Below are 19,678 nucleotides of genomic sequence, written 5' to 3' on the forward strand. Positions count from 1 at the left end.
TGCCATGATTCTGCAGTGAGAATAATGTTTATTGAGAATGGCTCATTACAAACAAAAAATATATATGTAGAAAATCTCTGCAATGCAAAAGATCCCTTTTGTCCCTGTGTGGCTGGAGTGAACAAAACCAACTGTCCAGTGTGGCTTTGCTGGGCTCCCCCCATGCAGGCAGGGGTCATGGGTGCCATGTGCCATGTGCAGAAGTTCCTGAAGCCTGGGTTTTCTCCAGCCTTGTTTTCATGACATGTGCAAGAACAGGTTTGCATTTGCATCCCATTCCCATGACCCTCCCAGGCAGACGGCACTATTGCAGGCACAGGTAGCTTTCTTGTTAATCTTCTAGAGGGTGACCTCTAACTTGTGGCTGGCCCCGGGGACTCAGATGCTGTGACCACCCTCTGTGGAGGCTGCTCTTCATGACAGCCCCACCAGTCATCCAAAGCGTCACTTCTTCATTGCTTTCCTTGATGTGTCTATTCTAACCATAATTTTAGCCAGACCCTTCCTGAGGATGTCCAAATCCCACAGCCGCCACACGTGGTATTCCTGGGTGTGAAACTGGAGAGCTCCCTGGGATCTCGGGCCACCCAACATTAAGGCAAAAGAGATAAGACCAGTCTGAAGACACTGCTAATCTCCGACACCAAGGTGGCTAACCTGTTAGCTAACCAGCTAACAGTGCCTCCCTCTGGGCCAAAGGCTGCATCTGGTGTTGAAGAGCAATAGGCTGGATGGTCTGACGGCCCCTCTTCAGCAGAGCCGGTCTCTGGCCCTCAGACCAGCCACGGTGGGGAGGTCCCAGCTGGCTGCTGGGAGAAGATGCTGAGCCTGTTTGCAGTCCAGAGGGGTAGCAGCTGCCACTGTATCGTGCCTTGGCCAACAAGAGACCAAGACACAGGGGGACGGGGCAGTGTGGCTGATGGGGCAGCCCTGCTCCTCTGCCAGACAGCTCATGAGGGGTGGGTGTCCTCGGCTCCTTTGGGAATGATCTAGTTCCCTTTGTTTTTCGGAGCAGATCTGGATTCAAAACCCAACCCCACCACTGTCCTGGACAAACTCTCCCCAGACTGATGGCCAGATTTTGTCTGTAAGGTAGGGTGAGGGGCCCTGGCACTCAGCTACCCCAGCTGTGAGTCCCTTTCTCTTTGAAAGGGAACTTGGGCTGGCTTCTCTGCTCTGTGAAGAGAGATGTCAGTGGTTCCGAAGTACCTGCAATCTCACTATTATTGTCTTACTTGAGGGTAACTCTCACTCCCCACAAGTGGAAAAACTTAATTCTGAAAGAAACCAAACAAGCTCCCACCCCCCAAGAAAAGAAAACAATTTTAAAAGTAGGAAACAGCTCTAGTCCATGCTATGTGCAGTGCTGTGTGATCCTGGGCAGAAACTATTCTTCTCTGTCAAGACAGAAAAGCCTCAACATTCTGTGCAAAAGGTCCTGGCATGAATATTAGGGTGGGTAGGAGGCCAACGGCTATCTCCCATCATGGCCTCAGGACAGCAGGCCCTAGCACCCCAGCACTCAGCCCTGTGAGGCCTGGGGCTCCCCACACCCGGATAATGTGCCCCACTATTGGGGCTTATGCTAGTGTCAGGAGGCCTCATGGGTTAGGGGGGATCTTTGGGACACAGGTGGCTGTGCCTGGCCTTCTGGGTCAGGCATTCTTGTACACTCAGCACTGCCAGCTAGCAAGAGTCAGGGCCCTGTCTACTCCCCTGAGGGCCCTCTACTCTACAGTGCTATGGTACCTAGAGGGTGAGGGGTACGGGGCCCAGGGTCCTTCTGGCCTTAGGCCCAGCCATCTCCAGGGCCCAGAGGCCTCACAACCAGCCAGAGGAACTTGGGTGGGTTCCCATCTTATGGCGGGAAGGAGTGGTGGCATCCACCAAAGGGCCCAGGGAGGTCTGTAGCACTTCTAGGGGTAGGCAGTTCCTAGCAAGGCCTGGAGCAGCCCACAGTCTTGGGGGCCAGAGTTGGCTACATGGTCTCCAAACACGTGGATACCATCCTGACAAGTGGCATCTCCAGGGCTCAGCCCTCAGATCTGTGGGGAGACAAGCTCAAGCTTCTCCTGTGCCCTGGATCTGGTATGCAGGCAACAAGGGCACCCACAGGGCTAGAAGTCCCCTGGGCACAGTTCAAGTCAGATTTGGGGTCCTAGGGGAAGCTCTACTCAGATGCTCTGGGGACACCTCCACCAACCAGCAGGTGCGTAGGGTAAGTGGCAAGATGACACACGTGACGCTGGCAGACAAAGCAGGCATGCCTCCAGCATCAAGAATTCCCTGGGGCTTTGTCACACAGGCCAAGGCTGCAGTTCTGCATCCAAGCCCCAGCAGCTCGGGGCCTGGGCCAAGGCCTCCTGAGTTGGCCAGGCTAGGGTGGGGCAGGGTGGGGTGCGAGGGCCTGGGCACACCAGGCTCCCGCTGTCAGCTGTCCAGGTAGACAAAGAGGATGTCCTCATCTGTGCCGTAACTGGTTCTGGCTTCCTCAAAGTTACTGATGCTGGTGCTGCACATTCCTGCTGGGGGCAAGAAGGGAGAGTGAGGTAGTAGCGGTGGGGGGAGTAGTATACCTGCCTCGCTGGCACCCAGGGGAGCTAGGGGAGGTCTGACCTCCTGCCACCTGCCTGGCCACCCTCTGCCACTCATCTTTCACCCACAGGAAGCCTTCCTTGCCGATTTCAGCCTTCATGAGCTCATTCTCTGACCCTTCCCCAGTTTAGCAGATGGAGAAGGTGAGACCCAGAGGGAAAGAAATATGCTTGAGGACACATGGGGTAAGTCTGCTAGAGTCAGGACAGTCCTTTCCAGTCTCCAGGGCAGTGGGGAGCCCTCGCTGCACCTGGAGCAGAGCTGGAACTGGGAAGACTTTCTTTTCTGACGGGTATGCTTGCTGGCTGTCCTGGCAGGGCTAGAGTGAGGAGACCGGGGGAGGCACCCGCAGAATAAGAGTGAGATGGGGCCCACGCAGTGGTGTAGGGCTGGTGGTATGGGAGGGACAGGTGGCCTGACCTGGTGTGTGGAGGCCGGGATGGCCTCAGGTTTACGGCTGATCTGGGCATGGGCAGAGGGGCAGCACAGAAGACAGGAGCCCAGGAGGAGCAGAGGCTTTGGGGAGAAGGCGGGGAGGGAAGTCTTGGCCACCAGGATGAATGAGAAGGAATCAGGGATGGTGAATGCGGCCTGCCCCACCTACCGTCCCCTGCCCGCCTGGCACTCACGGTCGGCATAGGCTGGATTGTTGTAGAAGATGCAGCCTGTGGCCCGGTTGTAGCCGCGCAGCACGATGAAGTGGCCCTGGTAGTCAGGGGTGCGGCAGAAGCAGCGGTGGCCGCTGGGGGCGAAGCAGCAGTACTTGACAGGACTGGAGCAAAGGTCGCAGTGCAGTACTCCAGAGTTCACCAGCACAATGGCCACGTGGCCCTGTGCCAGGTGCTCCTGGATGTCCTGCACGCTCACTGTGCTGTGGGTGGGAGGAGGGTCAGCTGGCGCCGCTGGGCCCCAACCCCCATCTCTCAAGCGGACCCCTGCTCGGATCACAAAGCTTGGGGACCTGGCTCATCTTCCCTCCCTCCTGAGCTCCTTGCAGGTGGGAATATCCTGCTTTGTCACCGTGGCCCAGGCTCAGAGGAGGATTAAGCATGGGACCAGTGCCGGGGTGAGGGTGGGAGGGCTCCGAGGGTGCTCAAGGACAAGCCACTCCCATCAGGTCCTTCCAGGGGTGGCAGGAAGTCGACTCCAGATGGGCCCCTGTCATGGGCTGCTGAAGCGGCACACGGCACCACACCTCCTGGCCTGGACAGTGAATTTTGTTTTTTTGCTGAGCACCCTTCTTAGTCATTTACCCTAAATCACATGCAGTTTACCTTGGAAGCTGTGGGTCCAATGTATTCCCCCAAACTTGAGCTAAGCATGGCTTTGTCAGTTTCAAAACCACATGCTTCCCTGAAAAAGACTAGTTTTCTTTTCTTTTCTTTTTCTCTAAGGCTCCTAAAGCAGAAGGGGTTGTCCAGGAAGGGCCTGGCCAGCAGCCCTCCCAGGGGATCCCCAGTTCAGCAGAACCAGCTGCTCCCTGAGGCAGACTCTTAGAGGCACTGCCCCGTTCAATGCCCCCAGAAGGCAGCAAATCCAAACCAAGAATCCAGAATGGGTGAGGGGCTGTGAGGTAGTAGTCCCCTAAGCTAGGGGCCTCCCCCTGCCGCAGTCTCCTCATGAGTGGCAGCATTAGCACTACGTGGCCTGGCCCAACGCCAGCCCACGGCCAAGTCATGTGGCAGGTTGGTTTGGTTGCTTCAGCCTAGGGAAACATGCCATCTTTCCATTTGGTCTGTGAAATGAAATAGCAGGCTGGGTTCCCGATGGTATGTATGAGTGCGGGATTTCCACTGCAGAGACAAAGCTGGGGCTGGGCTAGAAAGAAAAGCACCATGCTTCATGGGGTAAATGGGTGCAGAGTGCCAGGTCTGGCTCACAGCCCGGACGAGTGGCCAGTGGGGACCGTGGGCAGCTCGTGCTATTTTTCTCATCCTCAGTTTATTCACATGAGGAATAGGGGACGGTACCAGCTTCCCCCTCAACAAGACAAGCATGTGGCACAAGCCATTAAATGAACATTTATTGCCTTTCCTCCTAGCACGTGCTCGTGTGGTGGACAGGTATGTGGAGACTCTTCCCGGTTTTTTTCCTAACCACTTATTGTGTGGTACCATTACGTCAACGATCCAAATGGAAATCTATGGAGAGGAGGGAGACCTGAGAAGAGTGGTCTAGGGGAGCCTAGCAGGGATCTAAGCTAACCTGCCTGAGCCTGGAGAAGGTCATTAGCATCTGGGGAAGTTACTCCCAGGGTCTGCTCAAATCCTGTCCTCATCTATAGATGGAAGCAGGGAGACCCACAGAAGGTCACAGCAGCCTGTGGGGAGATCTGAGATCCAGGCCTCCCTAGAGAGCCAACACATGGGGTTGTCCTCTGTCACCTTCCACAGCATGTTCCTTAGGCTGTCACCCCTTCAAGAAGGGTTCCTGTGTTCTGTCTCGAACTACCATTCTGTGAGCAGTCTGAAGGCTGGCTGGAGTCTGGCTTGCTCACCACCTGTCCCTCCAGGTTCTGCTTGGGATCCATCTTAGGCTGCAGTTTTGTGTACAGGAGGTCATGTAGTTCCACTTGTCCCCATTTTATGGATGGAAACAGTAAGGCTTAGGAGGGCAAGTCCATGCCTTTGGCCACCTGGGTAGGACACCCTGGTTCTGTCTGACTGCCAAAGTTCCTAGCCTTTCCTGTACGCCATCCTGCGACCTCCCTGAGGACAAGTATGTGATTGAGCAGGCACCCAAGAAAGAGTAAAGGGGGCAGTGCTCACCATTTCTCCACCAGCACCTTGCAAGCCTTGGCTTGTGCAAACAACTGGTTCACCCGGGTCTCCTCTGTGTCAAAGTGCTTCCTGTAGAAGGACTAAAGAGAGAAAGGCAGGCTGGAGGGACTGCCTGTCTTGGCTGCCCTCCCCCCATGTGGATGAAGTGAAGACCATGTGATGGAGGTGAAGATGGTGAAAAGAAGGGAGGAGCCTGGCCTGCTAGGGGAGATGGCCCATGCAGCATGCGTGGACAGAAAGAAAGCTGCATGTGTTGGGGCGCCTGGGTGGCTCAGTGGTTGCGTGTCTGCCTTTGGCCCAGGTCATGATCCCAGGGTCCTGGGATTGAGTACCGCCTCAGGCTCCCTGCAGGGAGCCTGCTTCTCCATCTGCCTATGTCTTTGCCTCTCTGTGTCTCTCATGAATAAATAAAATCTTAAAAAAAAAAAAAAAAGAAAAGGCTCCATGTGTCTTTTTTTTTTTTTTTAAGATTTTATTTATTTATTCATGAGAGACACAGAGAAAAGGCAGAGACACAGGCAGAGGGAGAAGCAGGCTCTTCGCAGGAAGCCTGATGTGGGACTTGATCCCAGAACTCCAGGGCCGAAGGTAGACACTCAGCCACTAAGCCACCTAGGTGTCCTGAAAGCTCCATGTGTCATGAGCTGGCAGGGTGGCTGGCCAGAGCACACGGAACCACAGAGGCATGAGGAGGATGCTCAGGAGATGGCTAGGCAGCTGAGCTCAGGTCAGCTCCCCCAGCAAGGCTAGTCATCCCTGGGCTGTGTACCCTGTGGATATGAGCAGGAGTCTGTGGTAAATGAGCAAAGGGGGTGGCTGGGCCTATCCAGATGCTCTTCCACTGCTTGCCTTAGCAAGGTGAGGTCCAGGAACATACTTTATTCAGTGTGGGGGACTTAAGAGGGCTAGACCGATCCCCTGTGGGGGAGGCAGGAGAGACCCTGCTCTTGGGCTCTTTTATCTGTCTCGCAGCTACAGTGATTAAGCCAGATCCATCAGCTATCTTCCCCCAGCCTGGAAGGTATAAAGGCAATTTAGGTTGACCGGTGCTGGCCACCATGTGACAACCCTCTTGCCAACAAGGCCAACAGAGACTCTACTCTGCCAAGTTTTGGAGCTGGGGCCAACATGTATCTCTGCAGCAGGCAAGACTAGGGGGGGTAAGAGTAGGGGGACAGGAGGTGTGTACTGGTATAATAGTGAGGCTGTCTTTTTCTTTTTCAGAAAGAAAAAAATTTAGTTTTTCCTCCAGAATACCAACTATCCAGCTTGGAGCCATCTGTCCCTGTGACAAGGAAGAAAATGGGCAAGTGGTGGCAGGGTGAGGTCAGAGTGACATGCTCTGAGGCCCTGGACCTGAGACATAGGAGGGATGGATGCAGGAAAGCAGCCTGAGATGCTCCTCTTGCACATCATCAAGTACTCTTGAAGGCAGGCAGCAGGAGTCTCACTGCTCAAATGCTCTGAGCAGGCTACAGCCCAACGTCACCTAGTCTGACCAGATCGAATGTCCTGCACACAGTGTATCTGCTGCTGCTCCCTGGTCCCTACATATCTGTGTGTATGCTCAGGTGTCAATGCCTTGACCATACCCCCTTGTAACTACTGGACCTGAGTGAAAGCCTGGTGGCTGGCCGCTCACCTGGTTCTTGTAGCCCTTGTCAACACCCAGGGTCTGTGTGCAGAAGCGGTGCCTCACGCCAAAGTGGCGCATCAGGTAGGCCAGGTCAATGGTCCAGATGCTCCTGGTTAGCCGCAGCTCCTGCAGGGCACTCTCAAACTCATTGTCGTCCACCTGGCCCAGGTACCTGTGGGGAGATGGGCTGCTGAGGTTGGCTTGCTTATGTGGGGAAGCTGGCTGGGGTCACCCTCCTCCCAAGGCCCCCCAACCATTATCAGAGCTCCCGCTCCCCCAGAAGGCTCCATCCTTTGTCATGAAATCCTGTATCTTGCCTACTTTCTTGGGCACAACCTGAGGCTGCCTGGGGTACCATGTTGGCCTGAGTCAAGGATTCTGCTTCTTGAATCTCTTAAAAGGTTGTGTGACTTAGGGTAAGTTGCCAGACTCTGGCCTCACTAGCTTCATCTTTAGGATGAGATGTTTGGACCACATCAGTGGTTTTCTAAATTCTAGGCACAGAACTCTTTTGCTGAACACTACTTTGCCTGGAATTCTGGGATATAAAACAGGTAAGGGAGAAGCTGCTCTGACGTTCCTGGCAGCTGCCTAAAAATCTCCTAAGAGGAGATGACTACGGTGCTCTTTGCTTGGACGGTCAAGGTTCCTGTGATATTCCCACAACCTTAGTTCAACAGTTGGCATTCTAGTGACAGTCTTCCAGGAGGCCAAGACTGGAAGGTCCCATGTCCCAGGGATGAGGAAATTCTGTGGACCAGACACCTGGGACTTCCTTGGCTATCCCCAGAGCTGACACCTGGAAGGCCTCGTTCCACCCTTTGCTTGTTTTTGCAGGTAAGACCAAGCCTGGTTGGAAGCTGGACCTCCTTTAAGCCCCAACCAAGAAAAGCCATATGGATGATGAATCCCACCCAGGTCTCTCCCTATTTCTCTTTCCAGCTAGAGCAGATGGTGTGGATGGGGAGGCCTAGGCCTGCCCACTCACCGCAGCACCATCTTGGAGCAGGCCAGGCCGCAGTCCCAGTGGTAGAGCTGCTGGATGATGGGCACAGGCAGCTGCACAAAGTCTTCTGCAATGAAACACAGGGAGGTCACAGACCCTTGGCACTGCAGCTGTCACTGCCACCCCACTGAAGCCACCGTCATTGGCTCCTACCCAGATCCTGTAGGAGTTGTTCAGGGGCCAAAAAACAGCCTTTCAGGTGCCCCAATCCATTCTCCTTACAATAGCAGTAATCTCCCCCAAACATCAGTCAGAGTGGGTCAGCCTTACAACAAAATCCTCCAGTGGGTTGATTCCTCTGTCTCTTAAGACAATGCCTTCATGGCTGCCTCTGCCTTCTCACCTCCCCTCATCCTCAGGAGGCCAACCTGCAGGCAGAACCTTCACTTGCCGTGATCCTTTATGCCCCAGAGCCTTTACACACCTCTTCCCCCTGCATGAACTCTCCTGACTTCCAAGGTACTTGACCTAACTCCTGCCTTTGGATGTCACTTCTCCATGACATTGCTTCCATCTTGCCTAGCACCTGTCCCCCAACTACATGCACTCACAGCCCCACAGGCCTCTCTCTCAGAACATTCTTTTTGGACTTTCAAGGAGGCTGGCACAGGACCAGCCACATGGGAAGTGCTCAGCAGATATTCATATCTGACTTCATGAGGCCCCTGGAGGTCTGCCTAACTCCAAAGACTCCGGGGCCACCCAAGTGTGAAGTCCATGGTTAGAAGGAAGGGAGACTGTCATGTAATCTGTGTATGTGCAATGCTAACCTAGGTAACCTCTCAGTCTGTTCTCGTCAAACAGTGTGGAGTAGAAAGGTCCTGACCTCGGCATTTTAGCCTTAGCTCTGTCACGGCCTGACTGTGGGCTGAGCAACTGACTTCCTCTTGAGAGACTGAGTCTGGCTATCTCTAAAGTCGGGGACTTTGGTCTGATTCAGTCAATCAACAAATATTTCCCAAGAGCCTAGCACCTGGCATGTGAACCAGAGATGTGGTGGTTAAGTGACATAAACAGATTCCTGCCCTAGTGGTCAGCAAAAACAAGCAAGAGTAAGAGAAAAACAGAGGGCTAGAACTGGGGAAAAGGTGGGGGTGTGCCTTAGAGTGAGAATCAGGGAATGCAAGACAGAGGGGAACAGCATGCATTGAGGAGCTAAGGCGGGAGCCAGCTGGAACGTGGCCTCCTGGAACCTCCTACTCTGGGATCCCACAAATCTGGATAAAGTTCAGCGTCTAAAGAAATGGGAGGGACTTCCCCTCAGCAATGACCACTCACTGCTCATTCATGACACTCATTAAGCATGTGAAACCCCAGCTCACCCTGTTTCCTCATCTTGGGAGGTCTCCGGGGTCTCTCTTGAACCTACAACTCACCTGTGCAGAGCTGCCCCAGAGGCTGGCTCGCCATGCCAACCCTGGCTCCCGCTGCATGCAGCAACCAAAAGGGCCCTGCAGTTTGTCCTGGCCTTTCAACCTGCTGGTCTTGTCTGGGAAGCTTGCCTGGAGTGAGTCCCTAGCTCCTACTCTCTATGTCTAAACTCTACCCAGCCTCCAAGTCCTGGTTCAGAGGCCACCACTTCCAGTGCTTTCTCTGATCCCAGGCTGGCCACGCCCTTTCCCTCATCTGCACTCTGGGAGGCCAGAGTTCATGCTTTGGCTCACAGGAGAGGACCCTTGCGTTGAGCTTGTCTGTGTCCTGCTGAGCTGTTGAACATTCCCAGGGGGCAGGGACCTGTGACTCCTCCTTCACTGCCTTTTACTGGCCTTTCTCCCCCCCTCCCCCCCCCCCCCGCCCCGTTCCTCACCTTCAAGGGCCTGCAACAGGGCCTATGGATGGCAAGATGGCATGAGTGAGTACAGGCCACCTGCTAGCTGAGTCACTTGAGGAGAAGCACTTCATCTCTCCGTGCCTGCTTCTTCTATGAAATGGACCACCACAAATGCCAGCCCATGGAGTGCTATGCGCACTCAGGGTGAGTGTGCTGCAGGTGCTGATGTAAACCCTGCCCTCCATCTAGAGGGCCCTGGCGCCCTGAGCCCAACTGGGCTGGGGCTTTGTTCCCTCCTTCCCTTGACCCCAGAAGCCTCTAAAAGCACCAGGCCATCATTCAAGGCCTTCCCACACCTGTCTCCTTCCAGTGTCATGGATTCAGTTCTGAGGTCTCCGTCCAGCCTGAATTTTCTGCCTATCCTCTGTCCCAAATTCCACGCCCAGTTCCTTTCCCCTCTGTACACAGTAGCCAGAGGGATCCCAGTCCCAGTCTCCCATTGCTCTTAGAAGAAAGTTGTCACCCCATTCCATGGCCTGCAGGGCCCTGCCCAACCTGGGCCCCCACTAGCCTCACCTTGGCCCTTACACCTCACTCACCCAGTTCCAGGTACCCTGGAAAACCCATCAGGCTTCATTCTACCCCTCTGCATGTATAGCCGTCTCTGGAACTTTCTTCCCTGCAGTTCTCGAGGCAGGCTTACCAGGCTGCCCCTTCAAATATTTCCCCTCTGAGAGGCTTTTTCTGATTACGGCTTTTGGGGGAGGAGGCCGCCCTTCCCAGCATCCTGTTTGTTTCCTTCACAGTACTTGGCAAAATTAATGAGAAAAAAAAACAAAACAGAGCTACTCTTTTTCCCCACAAGACTGCAAGCTTCCTGAAGACAAAGAATTTGCTAATCCTGTTCACTGTTATTTCCAATGCCTACTATCTGATGCTTAGCAGTAACGCAATAAATATTTGTTACAAGAAATGAACCTAAAAAAAAAAAAAAAAAAAGAAATGAACCTATTTTTTTTAAATGAACTTTATTAAACACTCAACATATGCTACAATTTAAGGACATATGACTAAGTCCTGACTCCTGCCCTCCAGATTCATAATCTAAAATAATTCCCCCCAATAGGCTTAGTGGAGAGAAAGCTCTGTGCAGGGTGTTATTCTCTAATGATGGAATGCATCTCTTTTCAAGAACCCTTCACTGTGGCCATAACTGCTTCTCTCTACACAGGCTGTTAACTCCCCAGCCTTTGCTCTTGCAGATCCCTTAGTCTGGAATGTTATCTCCCATCTCTGAACAGCCAAATGCTCTGGTCTCTTTCTCACTCTGAGCCCTTCAATAGGAGTATTTGAGGGGTTCGTGTCTGCCTTCCCCACCGGACAGACTAAGACTATCTCAGTGGCAGGCAGGGTTGCACCTGTCTCCCCCCAGCCCTTGGGCCAGAGCAGGCACTCAGACATGTCTGATGAATGGAAGGTGTTTTTCCAAAAAAGCCTTATCCCTTGAGATGCCTGGGCCTACCTGTCACAGCAATGCCCCACCCTCCCCCAATCTCCCCCTATTCTGGCTTCCAGACTATAGCCCCTCTGTTCATGGCTCCCTTATTCTGCAGCCCGGGCTCTGGCACCAGCTAGCTGGGTCATCTTAACGGCCAGGCTTTGACTCTGTTTGTGCCTTTCCTATTCCCAGCTGTAAATGTGGCACAGGACAGCTGTTCCCTAGAGTTCTTGTGAATTCCACTGCCCCTCTTCTTCTTGCCCTGATCCTAAAACCCCTGGATCCCAAGGTCCCACAAGGCTAAAGACTCCCAGGTGGCTATCCCCAGTCTTGGCATGGGAAGGTCAGCTCACAGGGATCCAGATATACTACTGGGGGTGAGGGGGTGATAAGGGGAAGCAAGGCCTTCCAAGCCCAGAACTACTGCCAGATGTTGATGCCTGGAGCCAAGATACTGTCCCACCTGAAAGTAGAGTCTATCTGTAGCCCTAGCCTGGCTTCAGGTGGCAGCTGTTGCCCAAAAAAGCAGACCTTGAACGCTTAATTCCTTTCTATTCTATCTGCTCATGTGCAAAAAGTGCAAGTAACAACGGTAACTTACTTTTGGGGATTAATGAGGAATTGCATGTAAACAACTTAGCATAGTGCCTGCTCATGGGAAGCTCCCTATGAATGTGAGCCATTACTCCACTGGGACTCAGAAAAGGCAAGTGTCTGGCCCAAGATCACAGTTAGATAATTGGAAGAGTAGGGATGCAAATCCCAGGAGAGCATCAGACTTATGCCCTGCTGCATTCACAAGAGACCTCTCCCTGGGTGTGACACCAAGGTCCCTGATGTCTTAGGGCCAGGTCCCACAAGCTCTTGACCTCTCCCATGAGATGGCACCCCACTGTAGAGTTTACTAGCACTTTCTCATCAACCCTGAGAGCAGGAATCATTGCTTTTCCCCTCCCCCACTCAGAGAAGCAAACTGAAGCCCACAGGCACTGAATGTCAGTCTTGATGTCGGCCCCGGAGGAACTCGGGCCACCTAGGGGCAGAAGGAACCAGAGGGTCGGTCGAGACAACATGCTGAGTCTGGGAGGCCAGGGTAAGGGGCACATCCATTGCTCCGTGCTCTGCCGGTTTCCTGCCCTAGGCCTCAGCTCCCCTAGTTCCTGGAGGGGCCGCGGGATCTCCTAAGGCGGCTCCAGCAGGACTCTCGGCTTCTGGGGAAGGTGCCGACCTCGCCCCGCACCCAGGACCCTCCCACTGTGACCGCTCTCTGGGCAGACTGGGGTTCCAGCCCTAGGAGTATCAGGAAATCCCCAGTGGCCCGGGCAGGGGGTGAGCGGCCAAGGCGGGAATGTACACCTGGCCAGGTGTCGCTCAAAGCTCTACAGCCCGGCCCGTGGCGGCGGTCGACCCAAGGTCGCGCGGCCGGACCCTGCCCGTGCTAGGGCGGGTCCCCGTCGTTCCCGGGCGAGGGCCGGGCCCTCGAGGAGACACTGACCCGGCTCCAGCGGTGGCCCCGCTGCCTCCGCCTCCGTCCTCATGACCCGGGCTGCGCGGGGCGCCCATGGCCCCGGCCCGGCTGCAGCTTCGGCTCCGAATCGGGCGGGAGCAAGGCTGGTGCGTGTCAGGTTCCTCCTCCGCCGCCGCAGCCAGAGCCACAGCCGCCGCCGCCGCCGCCGCCGCCAGCGCGGTGGGGAGAAGAGGAGGAGGCGGCGGGGCCGCCCCAAGCCCCGCCCCCTCCAGGCCCCGGCTGGGGCCCCGCCCCTCCCCAGGCCCCGCCCCTTTCCCCACGCCCGGCGCAGCCGCGCAGGCCCCATCACGCCTCGGCTCCCCGGAAGCTCCGCCCCTTGGCCGCAGCGCGGCCCCGAGGCCCCGCCTTCCCACCCGCGCGGGTTCCCCAGAGACTCAGTCCCTGTCTGGCCCCGCTTCGCTGCCAGCCTCGGGCATAGAGCCAGGTCCTGTCCGCACACCGCGGGGCTCCAGGAGACCTGGCGCTGCTTCGGCTTCCTTGAGGGCCGGCCCCCGCTTTGCTCTAAGCCTGTTTCTCTATCCGCACGGTGAGCCAGCTCGCCTTGCTGAGGGCGCCCCTTACCTGGTGGTGCCGGGTTTCAAAGGCTAAATTGTGAGGGGAGGTCCTGGCCCTCGGCCCCCCTGCCTGCTGCCCCAGATCCCCGCCTTGTCGTCCAGCCACTCCCTGGTGTGAGGTGTTTGGAAACGCGAGCCCCCCGCCCCCCGTCGCTGGCTTGAGGATCCGTGTTTCCGGCGGCACCTGGGCCCCGTCCCCAGCTCTCCTTTCCGGGGCCGGAACTATCGTACCAGAGCCCACGTTTCCCAGCCGGCGGCGTGAGTGGGGAGCAGCTGCAAGACCGCGCTCACCGCGGAGAAAAGGAAGGGGCCGGGCCCCGCGCGCAGCATCTTGGGAACGCGTGGTATTGTGGGAGCGCGAGACCCGCCATTCGCTCGGCTCACGCCTTGGCCGTCGCCGGAGTTGCTGCGGCCCGGGGAAGGAAGAGTAGGCCGGAGCTGGTGAGGTAAGGCCGGGGCGGCAGGCGGGGGTCGACCCGAAGCACCCATGAGGTGTCTGGGGCCGGAGAAGGATGCGCTGCCCAGAAACACCTGGAGGTTCGGGGAGGGAGAAGAGCGGGAAGCCCGGGTCACTCCAGCATCAGCGTTGCCTCACCAGCGCCTGGAAGCAAGTTCATTAGCTTTCCCCCCAGAGTATATGCTCTTTGTTTTTTCTGTGTCTCTCCAGGCCACGTTTACCGAATATACAGAGAGTGTTCTTGGCTGCGTCCTTCCCCCAGGTCCCATCGGGATAATCCTTTTCGGAGTTGTTTGCATCCCTGCCTCCATCCCCCTTTCAGGCCCTGGTCCTCTCGTGCTTTCCGTATTGGTACAGAAGCTCTACCAGGTTGCCTTCTAAACCGTGTTCGATCCATTTGTGAGCGCTGCTGTCTTTTTTTTTTTTTTTTTTATGATAGTCACAGAGAGAGAGAGAGAGACAGAGACATAGGCAGAGGGAGAAGCAGGCTCCATGCACCGGGAGCCCGACGTGGGATTCGATCCCGGGTCTCCAGGATCGCGCCCTGGGCCAAAGGCAGGCGCCAAACCGCTGCGCCACCCAGGGATCCCGCTGCTGTCTTTTTTTTTTTTTTTTTTTTAATTTTTATTTATTTATGATAGTCACAGAGAGAGAGAGGCAGAGACATAGGCAGAGGGAGAAGCAGGCTCCATGCACCGGGAGCCCGACGTGGGATTCGATCCCGGGTCTCCAGGATTGCGCCCTGGGCCAAAGGCAGGCGCCAAACCGCTGCGCCACCCAGGGATCCCGCTGCTGTCTTTTTTTTTTTTTTTTTTTTAATTTTTATTTATTTATGATAGTCACAGAGAGAGAGAGGCAGAGACACAGGCAGAGGGAGAAGCAGGCTCCATGCACCGGGAGCCCGACGTGGGATTCGATCCCGGGTCTCCAGGATCGCGCCCTGGGCCAAAGGCAGGCGCCAAACCGCTGCGCCACCCAGGGATCCCGCTGCTGTCTTTTTTTTTTTTTTTTTTTTAATTTTTATTTATTTATGATAGTCACAGAGAGAGAGAGGCAGAGACATAGGCAGAGGGAGAAGCAGGCTCCATGCACCGGGAGCCCGACGTGGGATTCGATCCCGGGTCTCCAGGATCGCGCCCTGGGCCAAAGGCAGGCGCCAAACCGCTGCGCCACCCAGGGATCCCCGCTGCTGTGTTTTTATTGGATCATTCCTTCCTTACCCGCAGCCCTGCCGTACTTCCCCACCGTCTTCAGCCTAAAATCCAGACTCTTGAGGCTCCTTACCAAGGGGCCCTGCCTTCCCCAACATCATGTTCGCCCTCCTCCCTTGAACACATGTGATGTGTCCCCAGCCTTCATTCGCTCCTCATCGGGGAATACGAAATCCACTGCTTGTTTTCTTTTATTTATGTGGAATCAGCTGATTGCCCTGATGATGTTTTTCCTCCAAGCATTTCCTGCTTATAACACGCTGTTCCTTTGTGAACACTTTATTTTCTGTTTAACCTTGGTGAGGTGGAGCGTCCACAGGTACTTAATTAGTTGAACTAAATGCACAACCTCTTCTAGATTTCCCTGGATCTTTTTTTTTTTTTTTTTTTAATCCACTAGAGACACAGAGAGAGGCAGAAACACAGGCAGAGAGAGAAGCAAGCTCCACGCAGAGAGCTGGGTGTGGGACTCAATCCAGGGACCCTGGGATCATGCCCTGGGCCGAAGGCAGGCGCTCAACCCCCGAGCCACTCCTGGGTCCCTTCCCTGGATCTTTTGGTCTCTGTCTGCATTGCCCAGTACTTTATTAGCCCAAGGCCGTTGAGCTCTTGAAATGTGGCTGATGTGACTGAAGGAGTGAATGTTTAATTTTTATTTTCTTTCACTTTAAGTTTGGTGTAAATAGCTGCATGTGGACTGTGGCAACTGTATTGAACAGCTCAGGTGTATATCATGAGCTCTCAAAGTGGTGTCATCTGCAACTATGGATTGGAAAATACGGAGTATGGCACCTACGTTTCAGTCCCGTCTCCCAATATACACACAGTGTTGGTTACTGGTTATTTGATGAAGATAAAAGGGTATCTGGTAGCAGGGAAGGAGGTGGAATGCACTTCTCATCCTATTAGCTTTTCCTCTTCCCCCCCATTTCTTCACCATCCCACATCTTGTGTGTATTTTCCCAGGTGGGTTCCTCAAACTAGGAATTAAGCTCTTTTTTCTCTATGGGAAATGGCAGCTTTGATATTCTAAGTTTTTTTTTTTTTTTTTTTTTTTAAGATTTTATTTATTCATGAGAGACAGAGAGAGAGATGCAGAGACACAGGCAGATGGAGAAGCAGACTCCATGCAGGGAGCCCGATGCGGGACCCGATCCCAGGAATCCAGGATCAGGCCCTGAGCCAAAGGCAGACGCTCAACCACTGAGCCACCCAGGCGTCCCATTCTTACTAAGTTTTATGGGGTGTCAGGCCTTAAGGGAGGCATGATATGTGTCACATGACTTCCTAGGCCCAGAAGAATGAACTAACTGTTGTCTCTTTCACTGTAGAACTCTTTTCCTGCCAAGATGTCTATTGGTGTGCCGATTAAAGTCCTTCACGAAGCCGAGGGCCACATCGTGACATGTGAGACAAACACTGGCGAGGTGTATCGTGGGAAGCTCATTGAGGCGGAAGACAACATGAACTGCCAGGTATCCTGCTTTCCACATGAGGTTATGGGGTAGCTCTGTCTTGGAGCACAGAAACATAGTGATTGTAGATCTTTTTGAAGTTCTTCTCCTTGAACACTTACTTATGGAGTGCCTAATGTGTGCCAGACAGTGTTACACTTGCTGCTAGTGTCTGACCAGATGACCTTGGTGCTCTCAGATGTAGCCAGTGTAATGTAAAGCACACAGCCTTATGTGTGATAGATCTGGAATCAGATTGAAGTCCCCTACCTTGTGTGACTTGGGGAAAGCTTCGTACCTCTCTCACCCTCTGTTCTCTCCTTTCTAAGTCAGGAATAAAACAATACCTCAGCCTCAGCATTATAGTGCAGAATAAATGAGTGAATGCTTGTCAGATGGTGGGAGCCAGTCACTTGCTTCCCACTTACATTAATCTGCTAGGGCTGTCATAACAAAGTTTCACATTGGGTGGCTTAAACAATCACATTTATTCCCTTGGGCTTCTGGAGACAAGAAGTTTGAGATCAAGGTGTTACATGGTTGGTTCTTCTGAGGGTCATGAAGGAAGGATCAGTTCCAGGCCTCTCTCCTTGGCTTATAATGGCCTTCTTCCTGTATCTTCGCATGTGTGTGTCTGTATCCTGATCTCTTTCAAGGACACAAGTCATGTTGAGTTAGGGTTCAGTTACCTCTGTAAAGATCTGGTCTCTAAATATGGTCACATTCTGAGATACTGGGGGGTTATGACTTCAGCAGATGAATTGGGGGCAGTTAAGATTCAGGCCATAACACCATCCATGTCTAGATGCTGAGGCTTCCCTGGGTTTACCTAAGCCTGGTTCACTGAATAAAAACCAGCAGGCTACAGCACAGTTTGTTCACACATCCCCAGGATGCATAAGGCCAGTGGCTCCTGCACTGCTGTCTGCCCTGCCTGCCTTCCTTCCTGGCCCTGGCTAGTTTGCCCTTTGGGGCTGAGAGCATCTCCTTAGCACTTTCTAACCTTTGCTAGAGGACAGCTGGAGTTCATTGTTTGCCATTCAGTGTTGGGTTTTAATAACTTTTGTTTTGTTTTTTTCTAAAGATTCATTAACAAAAGTGTGGTGGACCATACACTACAAAGATTTGGGAAGCAGTTAAGAGTGTCTCACCACAACCACAATTGGCATGGACTTTTTTTCCCTAAGAACATGTCTTTGGTTTCTAGACTTTTTGCTGTCTTCTTTCAAAAAGAGTTAGAAGTGAGGGACACCTGGGTGGCTCAGCAGTTAAGTGTCTGCCTTCAGCTCAGGGCATGATACTGGAGTCCTGGGATCGAGTCCTACATCAGGCTTCCTTGCATGGAGCCTGCTTCTCCCTCTGCCTGTGTCTCTGTCTCTCTCTATGTGTCTCTCATGAATAAATAAATAAAATATTTAAAAAAAAAGAGTTATAGGTAGTTTATTTAAAAAAAAAAAAACAACTATATGATAAGGGGCACCTGAGCGGCTCCAGTCGGTTAAGCATCTGCCTTTGGCTCAGGTCATGATCTCAGGGCCTTGGGATTGAGCCCCAGATCAGGCTCTCTGCTCAATGGAGAGCCTGCTTCTCACTCTCCCTCTGCCCCTCCCCCTAGCTCATGCCACACACCCCCTCTTGCTTTCTCTTGCTCTCTCAAATAAAATCTTGGGGGAAAAAAAACTATGATAAGGTAAAAATGGACAGATAGGCCAAGGTGCAGGTAACTTGGGGTAGACCATAAAGTCAGGTAGGTGGTACCCAGAAATGTAAACCTGAATTGTGCATTTAATAAACGTATATTCTGTTCTAAGCTACTTAGAGGCCCAGCAGAGGGAAATCAGTTCTAAAGTGCCTAGTGTCCTTAGATAAAATACCAGTTGTACAGTTTTCCCTGGCATTCAGATGTGGGAGACATTTTCCCCCTGGACCCTGATGAAAGAGATATAGTCTTTTTTTTTTTTTTTTTTTTAAGATTTTATTTATTTATTCATGAGAGACACAGACACAGAGAGAGGCAGAGACACAGGCAGAGGGAGAAGCAGACTCCACGCAAGGAGCCTAACGTGGGACTCGATCCCGGGTCTCCAGGATCATGTCCTGGACTAAAGGCGGCGCTAAACCGCTGAGCCACCAGGGCTGCCCGAGATATAGTCTTATTCTATTAAATAATGTCATCACCATACAAAATACACCTTCTTTTTGGGTTCTTCTGGTATTTTTTCTTTTAAGATTTTATTTATTTATTTGAGAGAGAAAAAGCAAGAAACAGCATGAGCGGAGAGGGAGGGGCAGAGGGAGAAGCGGACTCCCTGCTGAGCAGGGAGCCCAATCGTGGGGGGGGGGGGGGGGGGCACTAGATCCCAGGACCTTGAGATCATTAATTGAGCTGAAGGCAGACACTTAACCAATTGAGCTGCCAGGTGCCCCTGGTTCCTCTGGTATTTTTAGTGTAGCCTGTTAACACAGCCCTTTTTGATAATGCAAATGTAAGTTATGCAAGCATTAATCCTAGGATGACGTTCTTGAAGGTGCTCATAAGAGTCAGAGGATGTAGATGCTTTTTTGCATCTGAGGTTTGGCTGAGAAGTCAGGGAGCCTTATCCTTCTGCTCTCTACCCCACAGCTGCAAGGCAGGCATGATCTGCTAGCCAGTGCTGTAGGACGTGGCATCTATAGATGACAGAGCCCCACAAGTGCTGCTTCGAGCATCTCCTGAGGGCCCTGTGTGCATGGGGTGAGAAGGCTTCTGTGGTTCATCGTGTGGTTTTCTTGAGCTGATTTTTGTTTGTAAAGAGATGGGACCCAATGGAGGAGTGTATGGATCTCTTGCCCAGCCTGGGTATGGATGATTTAAAACCAGAGATCCCCAAATGGGAAAGTTTCTGTTCTTGGTTATGTATACTTAACATGGTTTTGAGCATCCTGTTTTTATTAAATGTCAATGAGGGAATGAAGGGATTTTTCTTCAAAATTAAAAAAAAAACATATTTCTTAACAAGGAATCTTAGTCAAATATTTGGTAAGATATTAAAAACCAAGGAGGAGTTTTATTTTTTATTTTATTTTTTTAAAGATTTTATTAAAGAAAACGATTTTATTTATTCATGAGAGACACAGAGAGAGAGAGAGAGAGAGAAAGAGAGGCAGAGACACAGGCAGAGGGAGAAGCAGGCTCCATGTAGGGAGCC

At 53.0% G+C, this 19,678-nt stretch overlaps 2 protein-coding genes across 8 annotated transcripts in view; one reads left to right on the forward strand and one right to left on the reverse strand.

The window, feature by feature from the left end:
* Positions 1 to 13,568, reverse strand: GUCD1 (guanylyl cyclase domain containing 1). Of its 7 annotated transcripts, none has more exons than XM_077874508.1 (6): positions 13,376 to 13,568; positions 8,000 to 8,084; positions 7,018 to 7,183; positions 5,364 to 5,455; positions 3,225 to 3,466; positions 1 to 2,525 (listed from the first exon to the last, which is right to left on the reverse strand). In XM_077874508.1, the coding sequence occupies exons 2-6, from the start codon at positions 8,008 to 8,010 to the stop codon at positions 2,431 to 2,433; spliced, it is 606 nt and encodes a 201-aa protein (XP_077730634.1). In that variant the 5' UTR covers positions 8,011 to 8,084; positions 13,376 to 13,568; the 3' UTR covers positions 1 to 2,430. The 7 variants fall into 7 exon arrangements, with proteins under 7 accessions (XP_077730634.1, XP_077730629.1, XP_077730633.1 ...); XM_077874503.1 differs by lacking the exon at positions 13,376 to 13,568 and adding an exon at positions 12,782 to 12,996; XM_077874507.1 differs by lacking the exon at positions 13,376 to 13,568 and adding an exon at positions 12,782 to 12,996 and having other exon boundaries at positions 1 to 2,522; positions 3,200 to 3,466.
* The window catches only part of SNRPD3 (small nuclear ribonucleoprotein D3 polypeptide), a 16,446-nt gene continuing 10,005 nt past the window's right edge, over positions 13,238 to 19,678 (forward strand). Inside the window, exons 1-2 of the mRNA XM_077874510.1 lie at positions 13,238 to 13,814; positions 16,368 to 16,511. Coding sequence (XP_077730636.1) covers positions 16,386 to 16,511 — 126 coding nt within the window. The 5' untranslated portion in view covers positions 13,238 to 13,814; positions 16,368 to 16,385. The remainder of the gene's footprint in view (positions 13,815 to 16,367; positions 16,512 to 19,678) is intronic.

This window comes from Canis aureus, chromosome 27, assembly GCF_053574225.1.
Source record: "Canis aureus isolate CA01 chromosome 27, VMU_Caureus_v.1.0, whole genome shotgun sequence".
Classification (NCBI taxonomy): domain Eukaryota; kingdom Metazoa; phylum Chordata; class Mammalia; order Carnivora; family Canidae; genus Canis; species Canis aureus.